This window comes from Myxocyprinus asiaticus, chromosome 20 (genome assembly GCF_019703515.2).
Source record: "Myxocyprinus asiaticus isolate MX2 ecotype Aquarium Trade chromosome 20, UBuf_Myxa_2, whole genome shotgun sequence".
NCBI lineage: Eukaryota > Metazoa > Chordata > Actinopteri > Cypriniformes > Catostomidae > Myxocyprinus > Myxocyprinus asiaticus.
Genome location: NC_059363.1, coordinates 33373117 through 33398834, shown reverse-complemented (window position 1 = coordinate 33398834; position 25718 = coordinate 33373117). Strand labels below are relative to the sequence as shown.

General features: G+C 37.1%; 1 protein-coding gene across 6 annotated transcripts in view; it reads left to right on the top strand.

Annotated features, from left to right (window-relative positions):
- LOC127411315 (exocyst complex component 5-like) overlaps positions 1 to 25718 on the top strand; it is a 327593-nt gene that overhangs the window by 5007 nt on the left and 296868 nt on the right. Inside the window, exons 3-18 of one of the 6 annotated variants that reach the window (XR_007892249.1) lie at positions 740 to 887; positions 3738 to 3932; positions 5499 to 5563; positions 9366 to 9394; positions 9490 to 9599; positions 9712 to 9756; positions 10917 to 11057; positions 11281 to 11363; positions 13999 to 14208; positions 14795 to 14942; positions 15027 to 15135; positions 20289 to 20409; positions 20503 to 20589; positions 21257 to 21365; positions 21591 to 21847; positions 23955 to 24090. Coding sequence is in view for 3 of the 6 variants with exons in the window: in XM_051646806.1 (XP_051502766.1) it covers positions 512 to 540; positions 740 to 887; positions 3738 to 3932; positions 5499 to 5563; positions 9366 to 9394; positions 9490 to 9599; positions 9712 to 9756; positions 10917 to 11057; positions 11281 to 11363; positions 13999 to 14208; positions 14795 to 14942; positions 15027 to 15135; positions 20289 to 20409; positions 20503 to 20589; positions 21257 to 21365; positions 23955 to 24170 (1845 nt within the window). In the remaining 3 variants the exon portion in view is untranslated. Of the gene's footprint in view, positions 1 to 339; positions 541 to 739; positions 888 to 3737; positions 3933 to 5498; positions 5564 to 9365; positions 9395 to 9489; positions 9600 to 9711; positions 9757 to 10916; positions 11058 to 11280; positions 11364 to 13998; positions 14209 to 14794; positions 14943 to 15026; positions 15136 to 20288; positions 20410 to 20502; positions 20590 to 21256; positions 21366 to 21590; positions 24171 to 25718 lie in introns of those variants that run through there. The other 5 variants (XR_007892247.1, XM_051646806.1, XR_007892248.1 and 2 more) reach the window with 5 other exon arrangements.

Genomic DNA, 25718 nt, shown 5'->3' with positions numbered 1-25718 from the left:
TGGTCTGATGAATCACGTTTTCTTTTAGATCATGTGGATGGCCGGGTGCGTGTGCATCATTTACCTGAGGAAGAGATGGCAGCAGGATGCACTATGGGAAGAAGGCAGGCCGGCAGAGGCAGTGTGATGCTCTGGGCAATGTTCTACTGGGAAACCTTGGGTCCTGGCATTCATGTGGATGTTACTTTGACACATACCACCTACCTAAAGATTGTTACAGACCACGTACACCCCTTCATGGTAACAGTATTCCCTGATGGCAGTGGCCTCTTTCAGCAGCCCTGCCACACTGCAAAAATTGTTCAGGAATGGTTTGAGGAACATAACAAAGTGTTCAAGGTGTTGACCTGGCCTCCAAATTACCCAGATCTCAATCCTATTGAGCATCTATGGGATGTGCTGGACCAACAAGTCCGATCCATGGAGGTCCCACCTCGCAACTTACAGGACTTAAAGGATCTGCTGTTAACGTCTTGGTGCCAGATACCACAGGACACCTTCAGAGGTTGGCATGAGGGGGACCTACACAATATTAGACAGGTGGTTTTAATGTTGTGGCTGATCGGTGTAAATCTTATGTGTAGCCTTGCCAGTCCTACATGAGCCAACTATGTAATGAGATGTTAAAATTAGCTGTTATGCTGTGTCTTTGGTTAAATGAGAATTTATGACACTGGTAATATTGGCTATACAAACATTGCACATTGTATTGTATTGATAGTTCTGTCTTTGGTTTCAGGTTGCTGGAGGAGTTTGTCAACCACATTGAGGAGCTAAAACAGCTGGATGAAAGGATACAAAGGAAGGTGGAGAAGTTGGAGAAGCAATGCCACCGTGAAGCCAAGGAGTTTGCCCACAAGGTCCAGGACCTGCAGAGAAGCAACCAAGTCAGTGGTCTTTACATTTTTGCATAATTTGAACACCTCAAAAAACAAGGGCCACTTACTTAAGGCCCCTGCACACTTCATACAAAATAGAAGAACGAACGGGTGTGACATAGGGCTCGGTGATTTTTTTTTCTTTTTCTATTAAATAGAATTTAATTTTGAGATGTTTGTTTATTTATTTATTTATTTAAATCGAGGAATCGTGGTTTTGCATAAAAATATTAGCAAACGCTGTAGTTAGATACGTTGTCAATCCACCAAAGGCTGTATAAGGAAGAAGAAAAGTTTTCACAGCGTTTGGCTTAGTCGCTCCAAATCTGATCAGCTGCGCGTGTGTGCGCTCCAGATGAATGTAACAGGTTAATTAAAAAACAGAGACTAATTTAAAAGACACCGGTAATATTTCCAATGCAATTGTACAGTGTGATTGTAGCTCAACTTCATCCATCATGCATGAATACACTTACATCAGACCTGACCTCGGCGTTCTGCGCAAGCTGATGAACATCTCCTTTCTTTTCTTTAAATACCCATAATAAAGCGTTAGTTATGTGACAGTTACGGGCGCTTCATATCAAATCATATGGATAGGCTCTATATGGGAGAGTCAAACATCCACCACTCCTTTTACCATGATGATTCAGATAGATCGCTAATTATTGCTTTGTTCTGTATTCGTTTGTAATGTAAAAAAATAAAGAAATCATTTTCTGGAGATGACATGGGCAGATTTCCATTGGTATTTTATGACCAATCCTTGAAATTAGTAGATTTAAACAAGCATACTTTTCGTGTTCAAAATGTTTCCTGTCAAAAAGTCATAAACGTCCAATGGAGGATTCTGCTTTTTCGGCCGGTAAGCGCCCTCTTAAGGAAGACACCTTAAAATTTGAGCGATTGAGTCAGAGGTGCAGGATTTTAAGATGCTGGTATAAGTCCCAATAAATGTTTTATTTTGCACATTGGAGAAGAGCACTGAGATTAGAAAATAATGTTTTGTCAAAAAAAGAATGCATTTGTGATAAAAAAAAAAGTCATTAATTGTAGGCTAAGCCTAAAGCCTGCTTTGTTCAGGAGGCCTACTTTTTCAGATAAAACGTAAGTACATATAAATAAGCAATATAAGAAAAGATTATGTGGGAGTGGGGGAGTTGGAATGTAGAAAGTGGGGGAAAATTTCAATGTTCCATTCTCCTCATAATTTGTTTATTTTGTGATGTCATTTTGCACATGTAAATATTTCGATTTCCTTTTGTTTAATGCTGGATAATATATTTTACAGAATGTCACTTTGTGTCCCTTGGATATTATTTTCTCTAGGCAAATCTTGTTGAAAAAGAAAACATTTGATTTTTACCAATTAATCTTAGGTTTATCGCATATCACATTTTCCCTCCTAACTGTGCAGCTCTAGTGGTCAGTTCTTAATTTGTTTTTTCTTTAGAATTTCTAAAAAAAAAAAAAAAAAAAAAAAAGGCTAATATTTAATAGATTTTGCTCTTATGGAAAGAAATTAGCACTTTTATTCACCAAAGTGGCATTCAACTGATCACAATGTTTAGTCAGGACATTAATAACATTAAAAATAACTATTAAAATGTGAAAAAAAAAAATTCAGAACTTCTTAAACTACTTCAAAGAGTTCTCATCAAAAACTCTTCCATGTGCAGCAATGACGGCTTTGCAGATCCTTGGCATTCTAGCTGTCAATTTGTCCAGATACTCAGGTGACATCTCACCCCACACTTCCTGTAGCACTTGCCATAGATGTGGCTGTCTTGTCGGGCACTGATCCCACAAAAGCTCAATGGGTTTAAGATCCAGAACACTCTTTTCCAATTATCTGTTGTCCAATGTCTGTGTTTCTTTGCCCACTCTAACCTTTTCTTTTTGTTTTTCTGTTTCAAAAGTGGCTTTTTCTTTGCAATTCTTCTTATGCACCCCTGAGTCTTCTCTTTACTCTTGTACATGAAACTGGTGTTGAGCGGGTAAAATTCAATGAAGCTGTCAGCTGAGGACATGTGAGATGTCTGTTTCTCAAACTAGAGACTCTGATGTACTTATCCTCTTGTTTAGTTGTACATCTGGCCTTCCACATCTCTTTCTGTCCTTGTTAGAACCAGTTGTCCTTTGTCTTTGAAGACTGTAGTGTACACCTTTGTATGAAATCTTCAGTTTTTTGTTAATTTCAAGCATTATATTGCCTTCATTCCTTAAAACAATGATTGACTGATGAGTTTCTCAAGAAAGCTGTTTTTTTGTTGTTGTTTTTTGTGCCATTTTTGTCCTAATATTGACCTTAAGACATGCCAGTCTATTGCATACTGTGGCAACTCAAAAACAAACTCAAAGACAATGTTAAGCTCCATTTAATGAACCTAATAGCTTTCAACTGTGTTTGATATAATGGCAAGTGATTTTCTAGTACCAAATTAGTAATTTAGCATGATTACTCAAGGATAAGGTGTTGGAGTGACGGCTGCTGGAAATGGGGCCTGTCTAGATATGATAAAAAAATGACTTTTTCCAAATAGTGATGGTGCTGTTTTTTACATCAGTAATGTCCTGACTATACTTTTTGATCAGTTGAATGCCACTTTAGTGAATTAAAGTACCAATTTCCTTCCAAAACAGCAAAATCTGTACATTATTCCAAACTTTTGGCCGCCAGTGTATGTCCCTACCAACTTTCAAACCAAACCTACGCCCTTGGTACATCTGAACTTTTCAATGGCGTGTTAATGACTTGGCCGAATTAGATGTTACCAAGATTTTTCTACTGATGTGAAACACCTTATTTGAGAACTTTTAAGCCCATGTAACCTTCTCTTCCTTATAATTATTTTAAAGGTGGCCTTCCAGCACTTCCAGGAGCTTGATGAACATATCAGCTATGTGGCCACTAAGGTCTGTCACCTGGGAGACCAGCTTGAAGGAGTAAATACCCCAAGACAGAGAGCTGTGGAGGCCCAGAGACTCATGACATACTTCAATGAGTTCCTGGATGGAGAGCTGCGCAGTGATGTCTTCAACAATCCTGACAAGGTCAGTTTTAGATATAACTAGACAATCTACATCAGCGCTACTGAACTTCAGAAGCCAAGTGGACCACATTAAAATCACAACAGATGCAATGTGCTACAATAATATACTGGGGTAGTTTACATATCCTACGCTGTGACATGCTGTAAAACTTTTTTAAACAGCATTTTGCTAATACTTTTATAAATATTATTGTGATAACGTCAAAGGCAGTAGCAAGGAAAATCACACCTAGACTACGGCATTATGTATTTGTCACACCGCAGGACCATTTAAAATTAAAGTAGTTTGTGATTTACAAAAGGTGAAAAACTTAAAAGTAATGAGGACCTGTCACAGCATCTAAAATAAAAACACTTTCCCTTATACATTCCTGTTCATTTTAAGATAAAATCCTGATTTTGATAAACAAAATGCTAAGTTATTCTAAGTGTACATTTATAACTAGACATTTTGGGGGCCACAAAATAAAGTCTGATGGGCTGGATTGAGTACCTTGGGTCTACATGTTAGTTTAGGCAGTGAAAACTTTCTAGACAGTGGTGGATGCTGAAGTTATATGCATCCATAATGGATGCCACAGGCTAATATATGTAGCCTGCTTAGATGTTGATGTACGCCAAGTTAATTGGAAATGCCACTACTAAGTTAATCTCTCAAGTCACTTGGTAATGATGTGACCAACCCTGGGTGGCAAGTCTTACATCTTCTGATGCTATTAGCATAAGGCCACCAACATACTTTCAGAGAGCCATGTGGGAATATACCCGGCAGACTTTTCAATATTTCTCAAAATGAGCACGCCTCCAGAGGAGAAAAGAGGGGAAGTGAGTGGAGCTGCCGGTGAATAGCTAAAGGGGGGGAAATGGAGGGAAGGGCTGGGTTAATCCCTGTGAAAGGGAGGGCCGGGCCCAGGCAGCGCGGAGACAAGTGCCGGTAAAAACCCCCACTGCTGGGAGATGGCTACATCACTTACATGGGATTTAGCTAATCTTAGCTGGGGGACAGATACTTAGAAAACCTCGACGAGGAGAGAGGAAAAGGAATGGATCCACCTCACGGGAGCACAATAATGATGTTAGTTGAGGCAGGCTGGAAAAGGAGAGGGGAACAGAGGATGTGTGGATGGCAGGGCCTTTTCGGATTGCGTTTTACTTCTCCTTGTGCATCGGGCTTGAAGGTCGAAGTGGGTGGCTCTTGTTGGGGTCCTGTTTTTGGCTAGACCTCCCACCTGCCCATGGGGACAGATTATGGGAGGTGATTTAGTGAGGGATTAGCCATAGTCCATTCTTAATAGTTATGAGTGTTTGTAAGGTGTTGGCTGGGCAGCATCTGACGGACAGGGGTTAAGGTTTGCTGCCGGTGAGGTTCAGGTGTGCAGGGCTGAGCTGCTTTTATCATCCTGGTGGTGGATGAGAAGAGCGAGGGATGAATGGGAGGGAGAGATTTACTGTAAGCAGATCCATACATTTAAGGGTGCTGCCTCTGGCCTTTGTTCATGTTTTGAGGTGTCAGTTTCGTAGTGTCCGTTTGCCCTCTCTCATCACGGTCTGTTCTCATCCCAAACAGATAAAAGAAGCTGCTGACATCATTCAGAAGTTGCACCTGATTGCTCAGGAGCTACCATTTGATAGGTAAGTGGCCTGCAGACCAAGTCTAAGCCATATTGCAGGAAGCAGAGAAGTCCTAATAATGGTGTGCCATTATTACACAAGCTCATACAAACAAGCAGCGTTGTTTACAGGTTAAAGGAGTAATTTGCCCAAAAAAATTCTGTCATTATTTACTCACCCTTTTGTCATTCCAAAGCCATATGACTGACTTTCTTGTGTAGAACAGAAATGGGAGATGTCAAACTCTTAACAGGATAAAAAAAGCACCATTCAAGTAGTCCATATGAGTCATGCACAATATTCCAGGTCTTCTGAAGCCATACAATAGCTTTGTCTGTAGAACAGATTGAATTGCAAGTCTTATTGACCTAAAAAATGTTCCCCTCCACCATAGCGCTCATGTAAGCTCATGCACATTCAAACTAAAGGTCCACCAATATATCGGTTTTACCAGTTGATCGTAGGTGATAGTTGCTTTTTGGAACTATCAGTTATTGGCAAAAATCATCACAGATAGTTGCTGATGTTTTTGGTTTTGTTTTGTGTGTTTTTATTCCTCCGTGGACTCAAAATAAAGAGTCATCAGTGTATTTTGGGCTTGTTCATATTTAAAAGCCCGGCATTATGCACCGTCTTATTTAAATGTTTTGAAATGTATCTGGGATTTTATTCATTTTGGACTCCTGTTGCCTCTTATGTCCGTGCCCATCACAGTAAGGAAATACTAAGATTTTTTTTTGACATTCAGTAAATTGATTTTTAAAAACTATCGGACGATTAATCGATTGTCAGACTTATCCACCAGCTTAGTTATCGGTAGGGCTGTCACGATTATGAAATTTGGCTGATGATTAATTGTCAAACAAATAATTGCGATTATGTTGATTAATTGTCTGTTTTAGGGCTATGATGATTAATTGTCTCTTAAAGGGCTTTCACGATTAATTGCCATATACATTTTCATATTTTTAAGGTGTGATATTTTTTTTTTTTTTTTTTCCTCTGCTTGTGTGCTTTATGCACCTTAAGAGGTCATTTTTGTTTAACTTCAAATATATAAATCAAATAATAAAATAGGGATATATGATTTCCTTTTAAGGCTTTAAAAACTTATGAATGACATGAAAAATAATGTTTTAAATGACAAAATATTTCTAAATACTTAAAATATGTCTCTCTTTTTGGTCAACTTTAGTTTTGGTCAATTTTACATATACACTGTTGTTTTCATATATTTTATATTATATATTTTTTATAAAAAATAAAATATCATTTTTATGCATTTTTTTTATATTTATATAATATTTTATTATTATGCAATAGTAAAATATTTCTGTCCTAATTTCTTCAGTTTTGCACGTTATATTAATGCTCTGATTAAACCCACGAGCCCTTATTTGTCATGAAGCAAAACCTTTAAGATTTAATTTCATCATTTTATCGCTCCACAGAAATAGAGTAAGCGTGCGTCTCCTCTTTGTCACTGCGTGTCATTAACACTGCGTGTATGAACCAGGAACATTTGCCATTACACCATTGTTTAAAGTGAAACCGGAGCATTTTGTGTTCACTATCACAGTTTATACTTGTTCGTTTATATTTTTGCGGGAGTTTGGCGAAAGCCTCTGCTGACAGCACGTGCATCAGAGCGCTTGAGAAGCGTTTCATGTGCTCTTCCGGACAGGAGCTGGTTGATGTCCGCGGTGCGGCTCAGTGATGCTCGGACTCGGAGTTCTTCTGAATGACACACAAATGCGCCGTTCATGGCATTTATACAGTATATTTGCTTGAAATTCCTCTTATTGGGCATTAAAATGTGATTGGAATTTGAATGCCCAATAATCACGGTTAGCTCAAATAACCACTAGTAGATCAAATAACCGGGATCAGAGGGTTATATAATAATCGCGACATGCCTAGTTATCAGTATCAGTTATCAGGCCTCGGAACACGTGATGTCAAGTGACAACAAGTGTCATTGGTTCTCACGTGACACATTTGAATGTTTTGAATTGAACACAAATACGAATTAGGGATGCGCACGGATAGTCGACATAGTTCGACACGCCACTATTCGAAAACCAAAATCACTATTCGATTATTCTACATGTACAATAGAGGCCTTCAACCTGACCCGAAGTTGACGAGTTCAGACAAACCACTTGGTTTTCCGGCTGGGTTTGGGTCAGTTTTTCAAGAATAAGGCAAGTTAGGGGCTGTTCAGACATGATTTTGTGCGCGTCTGCAATGTTTTTGTATACACTGTTAACACACGCTAGACAGACATCTTTGATTGTTGTGCTGAATGTTGCTGTTTTTTCTTTCAGCATCTCGCACAGATCACCATATTTTTATGCTGCCTTCAAGTGGAAATGGGAAGCTCGTAGCCTCGTACCTCCAAGTTGCACATTCGTTACAACGACATGTCATGCATTCAAGTGGGAAACAAAATACGGAAGAAGCCAAACTTAAACAAATACACAATGAACGATGGCAAAAGCTCTCTTTTTGTTGTACCAGTGAATAAACATTTTCACTTATACACAACATAAATTATTTATTAATGCATGGTGTCTAACAAATTATGAATTAATTTGCTTAAAGCAAACCTCTAAGGTTGAGTCATTAGTTGACTGTCTTATATAACAAATTAATATTATTGAAATAAAGAATATAAGTTGAAATATATTTGCAAAATAATTGGTTTCCATCATCTTTCCTGTCGACACGGACATTCCAAAGTAACATCTTGTAAATACGACTTTGCTTGATCGTTCATGTGCTTGAAACTTATAATTACGATATTTCCAACTCCACTTGAAGGGCACACTAGACCTTGTTAAAAATAACTTTAATTGTTATTAATGCATCTCGAAACACCTGTGTTGTGTTTCATTCGTTGTGCTGCTTTTTGCTGCGTTCTGAAGAAGTTCAGGTTGCAAAGAGGACTTCATGTGACTGTTATACCATTAAACATGATTCCTGGGTGTTTTTCACCAAGCAAACTTTAAGCGCTTAATAAACGGCTCTGGTGTGCATATTTATGTATAATATTAAGACAAGTTCAATGCCATTTGATTTTAAACCATTAAAAAAATTAAAGCACCCTGTAGAGGCTTTTTTAACCACAGTAGTGGTTTTTCACGCACATGACAATATTTACATTCACCACGTCATGGAAACGTGAACCTGCCCGGGCGGAGCGCATATACAAGCAGTGACAGTTTGATTATTTTTTGTGATTTTATCATTTGAAAATCTAAGTATTGTGCTATTTAAGCTCATGGCTATTTTGAGTAGTGCTTGAGGAAATTCCATTGCAAGAAATGTTCTTTATTCCTGCATCCGAACTCCCGGTGAAAAACCAGTAAACCGTTTGTGAAACATTGTGGTTAACCGAATGTTAAAAACGGTAACAGTGCAGATCCCTAATACGCATGAAATTTGAGAGCTGCTCAGGTGCTTTATGTATTTATGCATTTTTATTCTAAGGAAAAGAACAACTTCTGCAAAATATGTCCTTTGTTCCATGGAAGAAAGAAAGCCATATGGGTTTAGAATGACATGAGGAGAAATAAATGATGACAGAATTTATTTTTTTGGTGAACTATTCCTTGAAGAAAATAAATAGGAGACACTTCAAAGCATGCAAATGTATTAATGTAATGATCAAGACACAACACAACAAGCACACTTTTCATCCACATCGTTTGTTTTGAATGTGTCTGCAATGTTTAGGGTTTATGTCTGAAATATGATTTGTTTTAAACAGAATTCCTTCAGTTTTTCTCTTTTCCATGCTTTTTCCTATTCCCTTATTCAGATTTTCTGATGTCAAGGCCAAAATAGCAAGTAAGCAATTGTAGACTAAACAAGACAACAATGTTAATTACCCAATTAGTAATATAAGTGAAAGTGTTAACATAAACATTGTGCTTGTTTGAAAGGTAAATATCATGACCTTGAGCGTCAATTGATCCAGGAGTTCACAGCAGCTCAGCGAAGGGGAGAGATTGGACGCATGCGTGAGGTGGCGGCAGTCCTCCTTCATTTTAAGGTTTGTTGGAAATAAAGCAAAGTCCTTATCGCAGACTGATATGTTTGTACATTTGTCATGCTGTGCAATTAATTCTTCCATCTGTTTTATTTATTTATTTTTTTTCCCACAGGGTTATGCCCACTGTGTGGATGTCTACATCAAGCAATGCCAAGAGGTGTGCATTTTTCCTTATAAGCAAAAAAATAGGTGGAAAAAAATCCAATACACTTACACTGAAGGAGGGACCTGATCCATCCAGGGACCAAATTATCATAGACCCCGTTTACTCTTGGTATTGTGATGCGTTTCGGGTGATCCGATCACAAGTGGTCAGCTCTAAATACAGGTGTAAACAAGGTGCAAAACATTTTGTGATCGGATCACAAAAACCTCATATGGAGGTAATCAAAAACGCATGTGACCACATTGCATTTGAGATGTAATTGCTAATCCATCCTGAATGCATCCCGAACAGCACCAAAGTGCCATCCTTCACCTGCCAATCAACTGCTGCACTAAAACAAGAGTTTAAACTTTGCTGGTTACGTGCGGATTTAAAAGGAAATAACCGTCTGATCTGAAAAATTGAAAAAGTGAATACATATACTGTACATGCACAGGTTCTTCACTGAACTTTCAGTAGTCTGAGATCAACCTACAGTGACACAGATGAGAAGCACTTTCAGCAAATTCAGGCACTCCAGTAAAATAATGGAGAATTTTGCATTTGTTCTCAGATTAAATTTCAACTGCATCTGTGCCGTTTTTTTTTTCTCACTTTCTTTGTCATTTATGACTTTTTTGTACTTTATTATTACACAGTAGCACACTGACATAGTGATTGATGTATTTCGTCATGAAATCAGAGACCCTCCCCCAAAATTAGTGGTCACAGGAGAAGCGTTTAACTAACGACCATGTGTAAACACCAATGTGTCTTGCATCGGGTCACCCGAGACGCATCTTAATACGAGGTGTAAACTGGGTCAATAAGACTTGGGGAGGTTTCTTCGGCTAGTAAGTATCAACCTAGCAACCACGCTAAACAACCTAGCAACTGCATAGCAGTGCACAAATAAACACCTTGTGAAAAAACTTGAACACCTTAGCAATGCCCTAGCAACCATCCAGGGCACCCTATCAATCTCATAGAAACACACTAGAAAACAGCTTAGAACACCATAGTTACCACATAGCAATGCCTGGATACCACCCACAACAATCTAGTATCATGGTGGCGACTTTGAGCAGGGAAAAGGTTAGGTCCTGTTGCAGAAAACAAAGGACCGATGTCTGTTTAATCACTATGTCACCGGTGTGTCTCTTTGTCTTTAGGGAGCATACATAAGGAATGATGTGTTCGAAGATGTAGCCATTCTGTGTCAGCGTGTTAATAAGCAGGTGGGAGAGGTCTTCTGCAGTCCAGAGACTGTCATGGCTAAACTCATTCAGAGCATTTTCGAGAACAAAATCCAGGTACAAGTCACTTGCATTTTGCTATTATTCTTGTTTTGTACTGTGTTATGGACAGTAAGTCTCTATTCACCTTGTTCTGTCAGACGACTGTATGTAAATAAAACACATACCCAGTTTTCACAGGTACTAATCAGCAATATGCTAACAGACACTTGTGGTTGAATTTACTGATTTTCTAATATTTACATAACCAAACTGACTGGAGTCTGTTTAACGATTTCAGGCTCATGTCAAAGAAAAGCTAGATGAGACCCGCAACTCTGACGTGGAGCAATACCTCAAGAACCTATATGACCTCTATACACGGTAATGATTATCCTTTTTTAATTAATAATGGTTCACTTTGATTTTCTCAAACCATGTAGTCATGTCTAAAATATTTGTCATACAGTATGTAGTTGTTTAATTGAATATAGTCTCACTTAGCCAGACATTTAACAGGGGCATAAATTCTGGTCCATTTTGCATCTTATTCTGGCCAAGAACCACCCATTTATACAGAAAGAGGCCATCTGACTGACATGTACCCTACCCAACCACAGTTAGCTTTTTTCATGTGATGTTTAAGATGCATAAATCTGAAACAGATTCTAAGAACAAAGGCAAATATGCAGGCGTTCTCAAGGATATCTCATTTAGTTTCTACCAAGAATCTCAAGCAAAATTCATATATCAAATCTGAGAAGATTTGTCATCATGAACCTCCCAAACTTTGGCAAATCCAGCAACTAGTTCTTCCTTAAAGGAATAGTTCACCCAAAAATGAAAATTCTCTCATTATTCACCTACCCTGATGCCATCCCAGATGTGTATGACTGTCTTTCTTCAGCAGAAAACAAATGAAGATTTTTAGAAGAAGATAGAGCTCTGTCAGTTCCTTATAATGCAAGTAAACGGGTGCCAGCACTTGACGGTCCAAAAGTCACATTTAGGCTGCATAAAAGTAATCCACACGACTCCAGTCAATCAAAGAATGTCTTCTGAAGCAAATCGATAGGTTTATGTAAGAAACAAGTCGATAATTAAAACATGTTTAACTTTAAATCAGCGCTTTAATTTAATTTGTTGCATTTTTTACCATTTACCATTTGATATTTATATGTATGAATTTGTTGCAGGTTTTTTTTTTTTTTTTGTTATACTATTTATAAGAGAGAGATTGAGGAATACTAAAGAGGTGTGGGCTCAACTCCAAAAAATAGATGAGGTACAGGGGGTGGAATGAGGTCCCGGGTCTCTAAAGACCAGAGGTATGCATTTAAGGGTAAAGCCTGATTTATACTATGGAAGAAACCTAACTTTTTTTCTCCTCGACAAACTAAAGCACCCTAGGTGAATGAAGCTGGTGTTTATACTACGTGTGCAGTCATTTTAAAATGTGTTCGTTGAGGGTGGTGTCCAGCCACGGTCATATTGCAGGTGCTTTTAGTGCTGCATCGCTTCTTTGCTTTATTAAACTTGTCACGGAGCCCTTCCACTTTTGGCAAAGTTAGGCAGTCTGTCTTCATGCATTTGTTGTGGCAACACTGTATTTTACTGATTCTTGAGATATGGGACAAAACATTTTTAAATGTTTTTATTTTTAATACTAAATTAATTTGAAATGGATATATTTGTAGACAAAGGTCTCAGCTAACGAACCATGTAAGGGAACAGGTTTTTATAAAAACACTTTTTTTAATTTATTTTTTTAAATTCACTTCATAACTTACATCTTACTGTCATTTGTGTCAACTCCATCAGACACACAGAACGCATGCTATTTTAATTTGATCCATCCAACAAAAGTGTAAAGTCTATATCTAATAATGGTGTTCAGTAAAGGAGTTCTAACATTTACCAGATCATGGGTCCTATTATTGCATCCACCATGAGCAGGAAGTGGGAAAAGGGTACTCAGTTATAGCTGACCATGACATTGTCTGATTTATTCAGAATTACAAAAAAACGGACTTGACGCAATGTGAGGGCACAATTTTGATGGGCAGTTTTTTTAATGAAAAATATAATTTTAAGTTTACTTTATGTATTGTTTGATATCTTACAGATCCCTACCTTTACCATTTACCATTTGATATTTATATGTATGAATTTGTTGCATTTTTTTATTTTTTTTACAATTTGTTTGGCAGTTTAACATTGTGACCCGTTGCTCAGGACAGGTGAAGTTAAATGTTCTTACAGAGCATGCATTTTAAAAATTCTAATAATAATGTTTTAAAAATATAATAATAAATGCCCTGAGTATACACACTTCCTTTAGATTTAACTTTTCCAGTATTTGTATTATTATGAATTTCTTGATTTTTAACATAAAGAGGACTTTTGTGTGTAAGATGTTTTGTCCCTTACCTCAAGAATCAGTGATTTGTGAAGTTTTTGCTACAAATCATATATATATATATATATAAAAAATAAAAAATACTTCTGCACAATTGCTGAGAGACGAGCTTCAATGTTATCCATTTTTAAGGATAGTAACCTAGGTAACAACTCCTCGGCAAGCACGCGCACTTGTAAATAAAATAAAAAGTCATGTCCAAACCATAACCATGATTAGTTTTAACCAATCATCAATGCTCAAGAATTTTAGAGTTGGGTGCGAAAAGGAGAAATATCAGTAAACGACCGCATTGGCAGAACAAAAACGTCACTGTATTTCCTCATTATTTGTAGGCGAACTAATCGATGCCTGTTCGCCCAGTAGCACTCATAGTTTCAGCCTGGTAGGTAAACACGACATTGTTTCCTGGTGGACTCTTTAAAAAAAAAAAAAAAAAAAAAAAAAAAAAGAAAAGAAAAGAAAAAGTGCACCTTGATTCCCACAAGCTGCATTGCCAGCCATGCAGATTGGAACTTAAGTGAGCTGACCACCACTTTTTTGATAGTTTTGTTAATTAACCATATTCACCTTCACTATTTTTAACATTTATGTTTGTAGGACAACGACACTGGCTACAAAGCTCACAGATTTTAACTTGGGCTCAGACAAACACACATTTCTGTCTAAGCTGATAAAGAACATTTTCTCCTGTTACCTGGAGAGCTACATAGACATGGAGCGCCAGTATCTGCAGAACCGTAGTGGCATGATTCTCCAACGTTACTACGACTCAAAAAACCACCAGAAACGCCCTGTAGGGACAGGCAGGTAAGGAACTGTTGTTTTTGTCAGATGCACATTAATAGTTCAAAACTGCTTGGAAAACTTAGGTGTTTTTGCTGGATCCTTTTTTTGGGGGGGGGGGATTTTTCCCCTTTTTCTGCCAATTTGGAATGCCCAATTCCCAGTGCCTTTTAAGTCCTCGTGGTCGCGTAGTGATTCGCCTCAATCCGGGTGGCGGAGGACGAATCCCAGTTGCCTCCGCGTCTGAGACTGTCAACCCGTGCATCTTATCACGTGGCTTGTTGAGCGAGTTGCCACGGAGACATAGCGCGTGTGGAGGCTTCACGCCATCCACCGCGGCATCCAGGCTCAACTCGCCACCGCCCCACTGAGAACGAACCACATTATAGGGACCACGAGGAGGTTACCCCATGTGACTCTACCCTCCCTAGCAACAGGGCCAATTTGGTTGCTTAGGAGACCTGGCTGGATTCACTCAGCACTCCCTGGGATTCGAACTAGCGAACTCCAGGGGTGGTAGCCAGCGTCTTTTACCACTGAGCTACCCAGGCCCCCTGTTTATGCTGGATCCTTTACCTTTTCTCTCCCTCTGTCCTCTTCACATTGACAGCATCCAGGAGCTAAAAGAGAGGATCAGGCAGCGCACCAACCTGCCTCTGGGATCCAGTATTGATACACATGGAGAGACCTTCCTATCACAAGAGGTTGTAGTCAACCTGCTGCAGGAGACTCGACATGCCTTTGAGAGATGCAACAAGGTATAGGTATTGGTAGGGGTATTATTTATATAGGAAGTTATTGGCTGATGGCTTTATGATCCCATTTTCTATCTTTTTTTGCAGTTGTCAGACCCTGCAGATCTACCAAAGAATGCCTTCTCCATCTTCCTGCTTTTGGTGGAGTACCTGTGTGTGGACCATATAGACTACGCCCTTGAGATTGGGCTCTCTGGTATGAGAAAAAACCCTGAGACACTTAACAGATGTTAGTACTGTAAGTGCTTACCATGTAGGTGTTGTTTTGCCTGAAACATACTCTATGCAAGTATGTGAACAAGGCTTCGAACTACTCAAGGTTACCGTTTTCTTTCATGCCATTGCATTCTGAAATGCATTGGATTGCAATTCATAACATAACAGTATGTGTTGCATTCCCAACATTGCTAAAATTTCAACACAAATATTTATACATTTATTTGGTAGTATGGTATACCATGATAATAAACATACACTATATTGGTTAATACGTGGACACTTCAAAACACTGTGAAATAATTTTAGATAACCTATTAGCCAAGTTATTAATATTTTTCTGAACGCATTATCGCTTCATTTCAATCAACCAGTCAAGATTCACAACAAGGGACCAGAATTAACGAGACTTGTGTCTCTGTAGAACAAAAATGGGCGTTTTCCAATTAGTGGGCGTTTTCAAACTGGGATGGGCGTTTTTCAACCGCTTTACACGATTTGCCTACAACATTGAGATTCTCTACTTTCATTGGATAGTTCAAAAACGCCCATCCTAGTTTTGAAAATGCCCACAGATTGAGAAACGCCTATTACTGTTCCACAGAGTCCTATACTTCCACTCGTCAAGCACCAAATGTGTTTAATTATTTGCTTGGGCGAGTGAATAAAATGTTACTCATCTATAATCAGTGACTTTACAAGGAACTGCATCATAATAGACCTTATTTACAGTAGCACCAAATTAGATTTTTGATGGGAATGAAAGCTAGGCTGTGAAGGATAGATTTACAGTCTCTTCCTTTTTTGTTTTGTTTCTTTTGTCCATGTTTTGCCCGTGGAACCAGGGACTAAAAACGAAATATTTTTCATTTCAGTTAATCCAGAGCAAAAAACGTATTTTTTCATTGCGGTTCAAATGTTCCACAGCCTCCTTTCCAAATGGTTACTGGTTAGAACAAAATAAAAGAACGGTTAATAACGTTCTTTTTTAAATGACAGTACTCTGCGCTAAGGGGTGGGTGAAATACCAGTTGCAGCATTGCCAGATCTCACAAGAGAAGCAAGCAATCTGGTTTGGAAAAACAAGCTCAAAATAAGCTACTTGCCTCCAAATAAACAAAACATTTGTGATTCATCACAATAGAAATCATAACAAGCATACAGTTAATTAACAGTTAAGTATAATTTTAATTACAGATCTGCTTCTGAGTCAAAACCTGCAGCATCAAATGTGTATTAGTGCATCATATATAACAATAATTCATTGATGACTTGTAAACAACGGAGAAATTAACTTTTTACATCTAATAATGTTTTCCTTGTTTCTGGATTAGCCGTGCATGTACGGATATGTAGTAATTATACATAGCTGTTAAAAAGGTCTTCATTAACAGAATACGACTTCCACAATGGGCAATTAGGCAAAGAAATGTGTGATGCAGCAGTTTCCTTCAGGATCAAAGCACATGTTTCATATTCTCTGGCAACATGAAGTGGTGTAGTTCCAAAAATATACTGTGATTAAACCCTTTGGCCTTTAGTTTCATGGAAAAATTATCGGAAACAAAAAAAAACCCGGGTATAACCGGTTTCCAGCATTTCAAAATAATCTTTTCACCTTTTTGGTTACGTTCTGCTAAAACAAAAATAATTTTCATTTTCATTCCTTGATCTGTTTTTAGTCCTTGTGTGGAACGATCAAAACATTTGCAACCCATTATAGAGACTATACAGGTGCATCTCAATAAATTAGAATGTCGTGGAAAAGTTCATTTATTTCAGTAATTCAACTCAAATTGTGAAACTCGTGTATTAAATAAATTCAGTGCACACAGACTGAAGTAGTTTATGTCTTTGGTTCTTTTAATTGTGACGATTTTGGCTCACATTTAACAAAAACCCACCAATTCACTATCTCAAAAAATTAGAATACATCATAAGACCAATAAAAAAAACATTTTTAGTGAATTGTTGGCCTTCTGGAAAGTATGTTCATTTACTGTATATGTACTCGATACTTGGTAGGGGCTCCTTTTGCTTTAATTACTGCCTCAATTCGGCGTGGCATGGAGGTGATCAGTTTGTGGCACTGCTGAGGTGGTATGGAAGCCCAGGTTTCTTTGACAGTGGCCTTCAGCTCATCTGCATTTTTTTGGTCTCTTGTTTCTCATTTTCCTCTTGACAGTACCCCATAGATTCTCTATGGGGTTCAGGTCTGGTGAGTTTGCTGGCCAGTCAAGCACACCAACACCATGGTCATTTAACCAACTTTTGGTGCTTTTGGCAGTGTGGGCAGGTGCCAAATCCTGCTGGAAAATGAAATCAGCATTTTTAAAAAGCTGGTCAGCAGAAGGAAGCATGAAGTGCTCCAAAATTTCTTGGTAAACGGGTGCAGTGACTTTGGTTTTCAAAAAACACAATGGACCAACACCAGCAGATGACATTGCACCCCAAATCATCACAGACTGTGGAAACTTAACACTGGACTTCAAGCAACTTGGGTTATGAGCTTCTCCACCCTTCCTCCAGACTCTAGGACCTTGGTTTCCAAATGAAATACAAAACTTGCTCTCATCTGAAAAGAGGACTTTGGACCACTAGGCAACAGTCCAGTTCTTCTTCTCCTTAGCCCAGGTAAGACGCCTCTGACGTTGTCTGTGGTTCAGGAGTGGCTTAACAAGAGGAATATGACAACTGTAGCCAAATTCCTTGACACGTCTGTGTGTGGTGGCTCTTGATGCCTTGACCCCAGCCTCAGTCCATTCCTTGTGAAGTTCACCCAAATTCTTGAATCGATTTTGCTTGACAATCATAAGGCTGCGGTTCTCTCGGTTGGTTGTGCATCTTTTTCTTCCACACTTTTTCCTTCCACTCAACTTTCTGTTAACATGCTTGGATCCAGCACTCTGTGAACAGCCAGCTTCTTTGGCAATGAATGTTTGTGGCTTACCCTCCTTGTGAAGGGTGTCAATGATTGTCTTCTGGACAACTGTCGGATCAGCAGATTGTGTAGCTTAGTGAACCAAACTGAGAGACCATTTTGAAGGCTCAGGAAACCTTTGCAGGTGTTTTGAGTTGATTAGCTGATTGGCATGTCACCATATTCTAATTTTCTGAGATAGTGAATTGGTGGGTTTTTGTTAAATGTGAGTCAAAATCATCACAATTAAAAGAACCAAAGACTTAAACTACTTCAGTCTGTGTGCATTGAATTTATTTAATACACGAGTTTCACAATTTGAGTTGAATTACTGAAATAAATGAACTTTTCCACGACATTCTAATTTATTGAGATGCACCTGTATGTATATCTCTCTCAGCTTCGTTTTCACCCGTCATAAATTAAATATGGCTCTACTGTGAAAAAGGACCATACACATGTCAAATAGATCATGTCATGACACACGAACCTTATAAAGTTACTAATGCCGCAGATAACTTTATAAGAAACTGCAGCAATCTATGGATTAAGTCGAATTGTTAGATTAATATCCCTCGCTTTTGACACTTGCTTATGTTGTTGATGCGTACAATTGAAATGAAAGGCATTCAAAACTGCCTATTAAAGAAATCTGTTGCGAGTCACCTAACAGCTTACCTCAGTGGAAAATGTATCAGAAGTTCATCTAGGATGCCTAAAGTTTGTCTCCAGAACTCCATGTGGTAACACACATATGGAATATTCCTCACATTAAGCCACCAAAACTAAAACATGAGGAACAAAATCATGATGTGTCTTCAAGTTTTTGTGTCAGTTGCTGTTTCACAGAGATGGAGAATGACTCAACACAAGTGACAGTGACCTGTGCTGTCATTATTTATTTTAAAAAATAATAATGCAAAATATTGTTTCATGGCCAGCAAGAAATAGTTATTGATGGTAAATTTGTATATATGTTCTAATATTTATGGAGATTTAGAATAAATTAAAAAAAAAACAATGTGAGTGAGAAGCATGGCTGGAGAAGGAACACTTCCGGCCCTTTAAAATCTGAAGTGTGGAAATATTTTAAGACAAAGTGACCATTTGATTTTATCTTCGCATATTTATTAATTTAATGTTTATTGCATTATTTAAATTCTCAGTGTTTCTTTTCAAAGTTATTTACTTTGTGATCTTTTCATTTAAAAGGCCAATTTGGTGTTTAAAAAAATTAATAAAACTTGATATTGACAGGGTTCATACGGTCATGGAAAATTATCAGGGATTTTTAAAATTGTGATTTCCAGGCCTGGAAAAGTCATGGAAATTAAAAAAATCTTTAAAGTCATGGAAAATCATGGGATTTTTTTTTTTTCTATCCTAAAATATTTAATCGGGGTGATACGTTGCACTGGATTAAAAACACACAGTGAAGAGTTTCAGATATATTCATGTTATTTAAAATACCTGACCAATTAGAGACAATGATGCACCGCTAATTCCCGGCCATTTTAGGATTCACGCAATGTGTTCATATGGATTAAATTTCAAATAAAATGTTTTCAGTTTCACTTTTATGAAACAGTGGTGTGGTTTTGTGTTTACAAATTTGCGATTATGTGATTTCGGTGCCATTTTCAGAATGAAATGCTAAATGTTTGGGCATGGAAATTAGCTTTCAGGTCATGAAAAAGTAATGGAAATTCATTGGTTGAAAAGAGTGGGAACCCTATATTAAGAACAACAAAAAACTTTGTTTATCTGTCAGCCTGTTTTGTAGCCTAATGTTTTGCAATACCATGATAATACTGTATACTGTGCTAACAGAATTAGCAATTACCGTGATATGAATATTTGATACTTTATTAATATTTTATGTCTAAAAAATATTTTAAAAAACCCAGAAAATTATGCCTTCTGCTCCAAATATTACTTTAAATCATGAAATTAAAAAACTCTCCACTGGTAATAAAAAAAAAAACTTGTACTTTAGAAAAAACATATATATATATATATATATATATATATATAATTTAGTCAAGAAAACACAATTATCGGCTTGTGCAGAAAAGCCAAATATCAACCAATGTATCACAACAAGTTTAAGCAATGAGAAATAATTCTCAAATGAATGAATGAACTCTACCTGACAAGAAAATGATTATTTTAATTAACAATACTCTCTCTCATTTCACCTCTGACTTGCACAGCCATCCCATCTGCGGATGCCAAAAATGCCAATCTGTACTTCTTGGATGTGGTCCAGCAGGCCAACACAATCTTCCACCTCTTTGATAAGCAGTTTAACGATCATCTCATGCCTCTTATTAGGTGAGTGTGAATGGCTTTCCTTTATTCTTTTTGTACTGTCTCATCTGACTGGTGACTTTCCCATGACATTTGTTTGAACTTCGACCCTTTTAGCTCCTCTCCTAAGTTGACGGAGTGCCTGCACAAGAAGAAAGAGGTGATCGAACAGATGGAGGTGAAGCTGGACACCGGGATCGATCGGTTGGTTCAAAACTCAAAAGGGACTGATTTTAAAGTAGTTCACACAAAAATGAAAATTTGAATTTACTTACTCTCATGTCGTTCCAAACCCATATGTCTTATTTTTATTTATTTATTTATTTTTTTAATGTGGAACACAAAAGGAGATGTTTTAAAGAATATTGTGGTATGCTGTGTGTCTAGCATACTTCTCTGATGCACTCATGAATGTGCAACGGATGTCAACAGAAGATTTTTACTGAAAAATGACCTATATTTCGTGTTGTTGCTCTCTAAAACCTATTGTATATGTTTTGGAGAGCAACTTCAAAAAACTTGGATTGTGACGCACAAGTCACATGGACTATATTTATGATATTTTTGGGTCCTTTTTTAAGCTTTAAAGTGAGGCTCTATCCACTGCCATTGTGTTAAAAAGACAGACCGTTGGATCTCAAGCATGACCGTGATATTAAATAAATATTAAAACATCTCCTTTTGTGTCCAGCATAAGAAAAAGAAAGTTGAGTTTGGAACAATATGTGGGTGAGTAAATTATGACAGAATTTTTTTTTTAGGGTGAACTATTCCTTTAAGCACATGAGCTTTGACCTATAAACCATCCTTGCTAACTCCCTGCCCATGAACATTTTTGATGTGACCTTTTATAATATTTCCTTGTTTTTAGGACACTGAATTGCATAATTGGTCAAATGAAGCACATCCTGTCAACTGAACAGAAGAAAACAGATTTCAGGCCAGAAGACGAGAACAATGTCATGATACAGTACACCGCAGTAAGATAGTAACAGCATATACTGTATATCAATAAAGGTGCACTGAGAATATTTTTTTTTTTTTTTTTTTTTTCCCCCAAAGGTTTTACACATGAAGACTTTAGTCATATCCATAGCCAGAAAATGCAGTTTTGCTCTACATGATGCAGGTTGCCTCATGACCAGTCAAATACTACTTGCTTTATCTCAGTAACCCCCCTGTAATTAAACCCTTTCTTTTCACAGAGTATAATAATCATGGCTGATTGTGATGATAGTAGGGCTGAATCGATTAGTCAACATTATCGACAACGTCGACAATAAAAAAATTGTCGACATATTTTCGTTGTCGAATAGTCGTTTGATCTCATTTAACATACATGAGATCACATTAAACTCTAATGATGGTGTGTGAGAGCAGCACTGCAGCTCGTGCCTGACTGAGGAGAGGAAGAATTACACAGCTCACAGACCAGACGCACTCTAAACTTTCACAGCTTCAGGTGATGAAGATCGCAAAGTATGAGGAAAGTATAAATACTAAATAAGTAAATAGAGAAGCACTCTTGTTGTGGAATAAGTAGAGCCAGAGCTCTTTAAAGGAAACACCCCGATCTACATCATAAATGCAGTTATATTTAATGCGTTATAGCTTTATATATTTATAGTTCAAATAATACGGAAGCAGATCATGTAAATAACTACAAACTCAGAAACTGGCATTTCTCTGTGCGGTCAGTTCCTCTTCAATGAGTTGCGCGAATGTCCCGATCTAAGGGGGGAGACTGAAACTGCACCCGGCTGATGCACACTTTGTCACGGGGATGCTCGTCCCTTGAGCACGCTCAATGTAGCTAGATTATAACGTGATGGCTCGCGACTTATTGAATCATAACACGTCACTGTGCATTTCTTATCATGAAGAAAATAAGAGGTTATTTTTTATTTATGGTGAGTTAAAGATGGATTGAAGTGAACAGAAAGGTGAGAGGGTAGTCTTCACTCCATTATACACTGCAACAAAATATGTTTTTGATTTGTTTTTGATTTGACTTGTTTTCCAATATAAATATCTAAAACAGCATAAATTATCTTTAGCAGCTATACTGCAGAAGAAAAAAATTTTGTCTGAGAATGTTGAATATAAAATGAAAAATACAAATATTTTAAAATATCTAAAAATACTTTTTAAAAAAAATAAATAAATAAATAAATAAAAAAGATGCATTCACCTGAGAAGCAAGGTATAAAATATTTAGACTTGCTTTTAGAGAATAGATCTTGAATAGAAGTATATTTTGTCTTTACTGCACTTGCAGAAGTATAACCAAGTGAAAAAATACACTTATATACAAAATACACTTATATTTAAGATACATTCACTTAAAGCAAGTCTAAATATCTTATGTTACTTCTCAAGTAAATGTATCTTGTTTTAAGGATTTTTAGACCATTTTAAATGGAAAACAAGACAAATACACTTGATAACAATAGGATTTTTTTGCAGTGATAAAAAATCCTATTTATTAGTGAAAAAATTTCACTAATTCAGTGACTGTCATTTAGAGGTATTTTTAAAAGATGATTGTGTCCTTTATTGTTGGTAAGCACGTTTAATACAACCTTTTAAGTCGGGGCACAAGCTGAATAATCGGTTAAGAGCTAATGATTAATCGTTACAATAATTGCCGAATAATCGTTCTAATAATGATTAGATGAATCGATTATCAAAATAATAATTATTTGCAGCCCTAGATGACAGTATTTATACAATTGCATCAGTAATGTTTGCTTTTTCTTGATGCAGCATCTATGCTGCAAGGTGTCAGTAAGTCCTAGTCGGCTGCCATATTGACCAGTGCAGAAAAACACAGTTAATATGTGAAAACTATTAAGACTCTTGTCATGCTTGAGATCCAAAAATGTTTATGTAAATAGTAATATTTTTCCTGTTTCTGCAGTTTGTTTAAAGGAATATTCTGGGTTCAATACAAGTAAAGCTCAAATGTTGAATGCTACGAAAATAAATTTTGACTCGTCCCTGCTTTTCTTTAAAAAATAAATAGAATTGAGGTTACAGAGAGGCACTTACAATGGAAGTGAATGGGGCCAATTTTTTGAGATTTTAAAGGCAGAAATTTAAAGCTTATAATTTTATAAAAGCACTTTTAAGTCTTTTGTTAAAACTCATGTATTGTTTGAGCTGTAAAGTTGTTTAAATTGTCATTTTTACAGTCATTTTAAGGTTTGACAGTACATCGTCATGGCAACGAAGTTGTAAAATTGGCTATAACTTTACACAGAAATGGTGAGAAAGTGATTTTATCACACTAAAATCATGTTTACATGCGTATTGTTTATGTCTTGTGGCTTTACTTTTGAAAAAGTGAGTATTTTAACATTCGAAAATTGGCCACATTCACTTCCATTGTAAGTGCCTCACTGTCACCTAAATTTTTGCTTTCTATAAAGAAAAGGAGGGGCAAGTCAAAATAAATTTTTGTGGTAATCAATATTATGCTACAAATGCTGTCGATTGAGCTTAACTTGTATTGAACCTGGAATATTCCTTAAATAAATGTAATGTCTTTCCTGTGCTCTTTCTTCAAGGCATGCTCTAAGGTATGTGCCTACATGAGCAAGCAGGTGGAGCGTGTGCAGAAATCCATGGACGGTAAAAATGTGGACACAGTTTTGTTTGAGCTAGGAGTGCGATTCCACCGGCTGATCCATGAGCACCTGCAGCAGTTCAGTTACAGCTCTATGGGTGGTATGCTGGCCATCTGTGATGTGGCAGAGTACCGCCGTTGTGCCAAAGATTTCAGGGTAAGGAGAGGTCAAAGGTCTTCTGGGGTTTTTGATTTTGCAACCTTATGCTGTTATTTTTCATTTATCATGCATCAACATTTGTATTATAACCAGACCCGCACCAATCTGCACACGTTTTCAATGTTTTCACCGTAAAATGTGCACAAATGGATTCATATGGTAAAATGGCATTATAAATGCTGAAACACACACACACACACACACACACACACACAAGTAATCGCACATTCTGTATTAATGTGTAAAGCTGCCACATTGCTTGGCAACTGTAAACTGTCTACTGCTAGGCTAATGATCTACAATGCTTGTTGGAAGAATAGATAGTTCAGATTATTGTTATTTTTAATAAATGTAGCTATTAATTGAAGGTTGGTGTCTTTCATCATACTGATTTTGTTTTAAAAAAGCAATAAGTTACTCGAGATCAAGCGTCACAGTGATTTTACCACTGTTAAGTGAGTTTTAGGAACTCCAGGACCAATGGTAAAATCACTGTATTGGTAGGTGGCCTTCAAGTGGAATTTTTAAGAGTAATTGACCCTATGCTAAGCCCCGCCTTAAAAGCGCTTCTGACCAATCCTGTCTTAGCATCTGTTGCGCTGCTGCCATTACTTTGACATGCATTTGCTATTTTCCAATGACAGCCTATGGGAGTAACGTGTGTTTGAGTACTTTTAGGTACTTTAGGTAGGAGCTTCTTAGGTAAACTTGAAGGCAGCATAACACACAGGCTCTTGTGGCTTGTTGCTGTAATACGAAGCTGAGATTATCAGGCTTAATGAGTAGTTGTAAGCGTTATTAAATCAGTACAAAATATTATTATTTATTTTTTAATCTCTTTCAAAAATGTAATCATATTGAAGGAAATTGTAGAAACGAACAGGTAATGTCATAGAATTTGTCAATTATTAATGATTATGTGTGATACAAGCTTTTCAATGGAGCTAATGTATGAGTTATGTGTGAATTTCAAGAAAGCTACACTCAAAAAATTACTTTTTGGCTGAACTTGACTCAATCGTGGAAAGTGGTTCCACATGTTTAAAATTAGCTTTCTTAATGTAAAATGACTATGTAATCTCAACTCAAACACTCTGTGAAGAGGGAACCTAATTGAATTGAGTAAATTCAACAAAAGTAGACATGTCAAAGTAACTCAAATGAATCTTTTATTTCTTGATACACTAGCTATTGACAGTGAATGTTAACATGCTAAATACATGCTGGAGGGAAGCAGGGAAGTCTGTTGCTTGGTAATATGCTATGGTTAGCAGTAGCACAGGCATTATTCAATAAAGAGAGCATCAAATTTCATGTACCAAACGTTCCTTGTCATCATCGTAAACTCAAGTTCTACTCTTCAGCATAATTGAAACCCCCAAAACTCCAACATAATTGAAACTCTTCTAAATCTCAACGTAAAACATTAAACACTTACTAATGTCCCCCTTTATGTCCTTTTTTTTTTTTTTTTTTTAACAAAAACACATAAAAAACACACAATTTTAACATTTACTCTCCCTATCGAGTCCCATGCAAAGCATG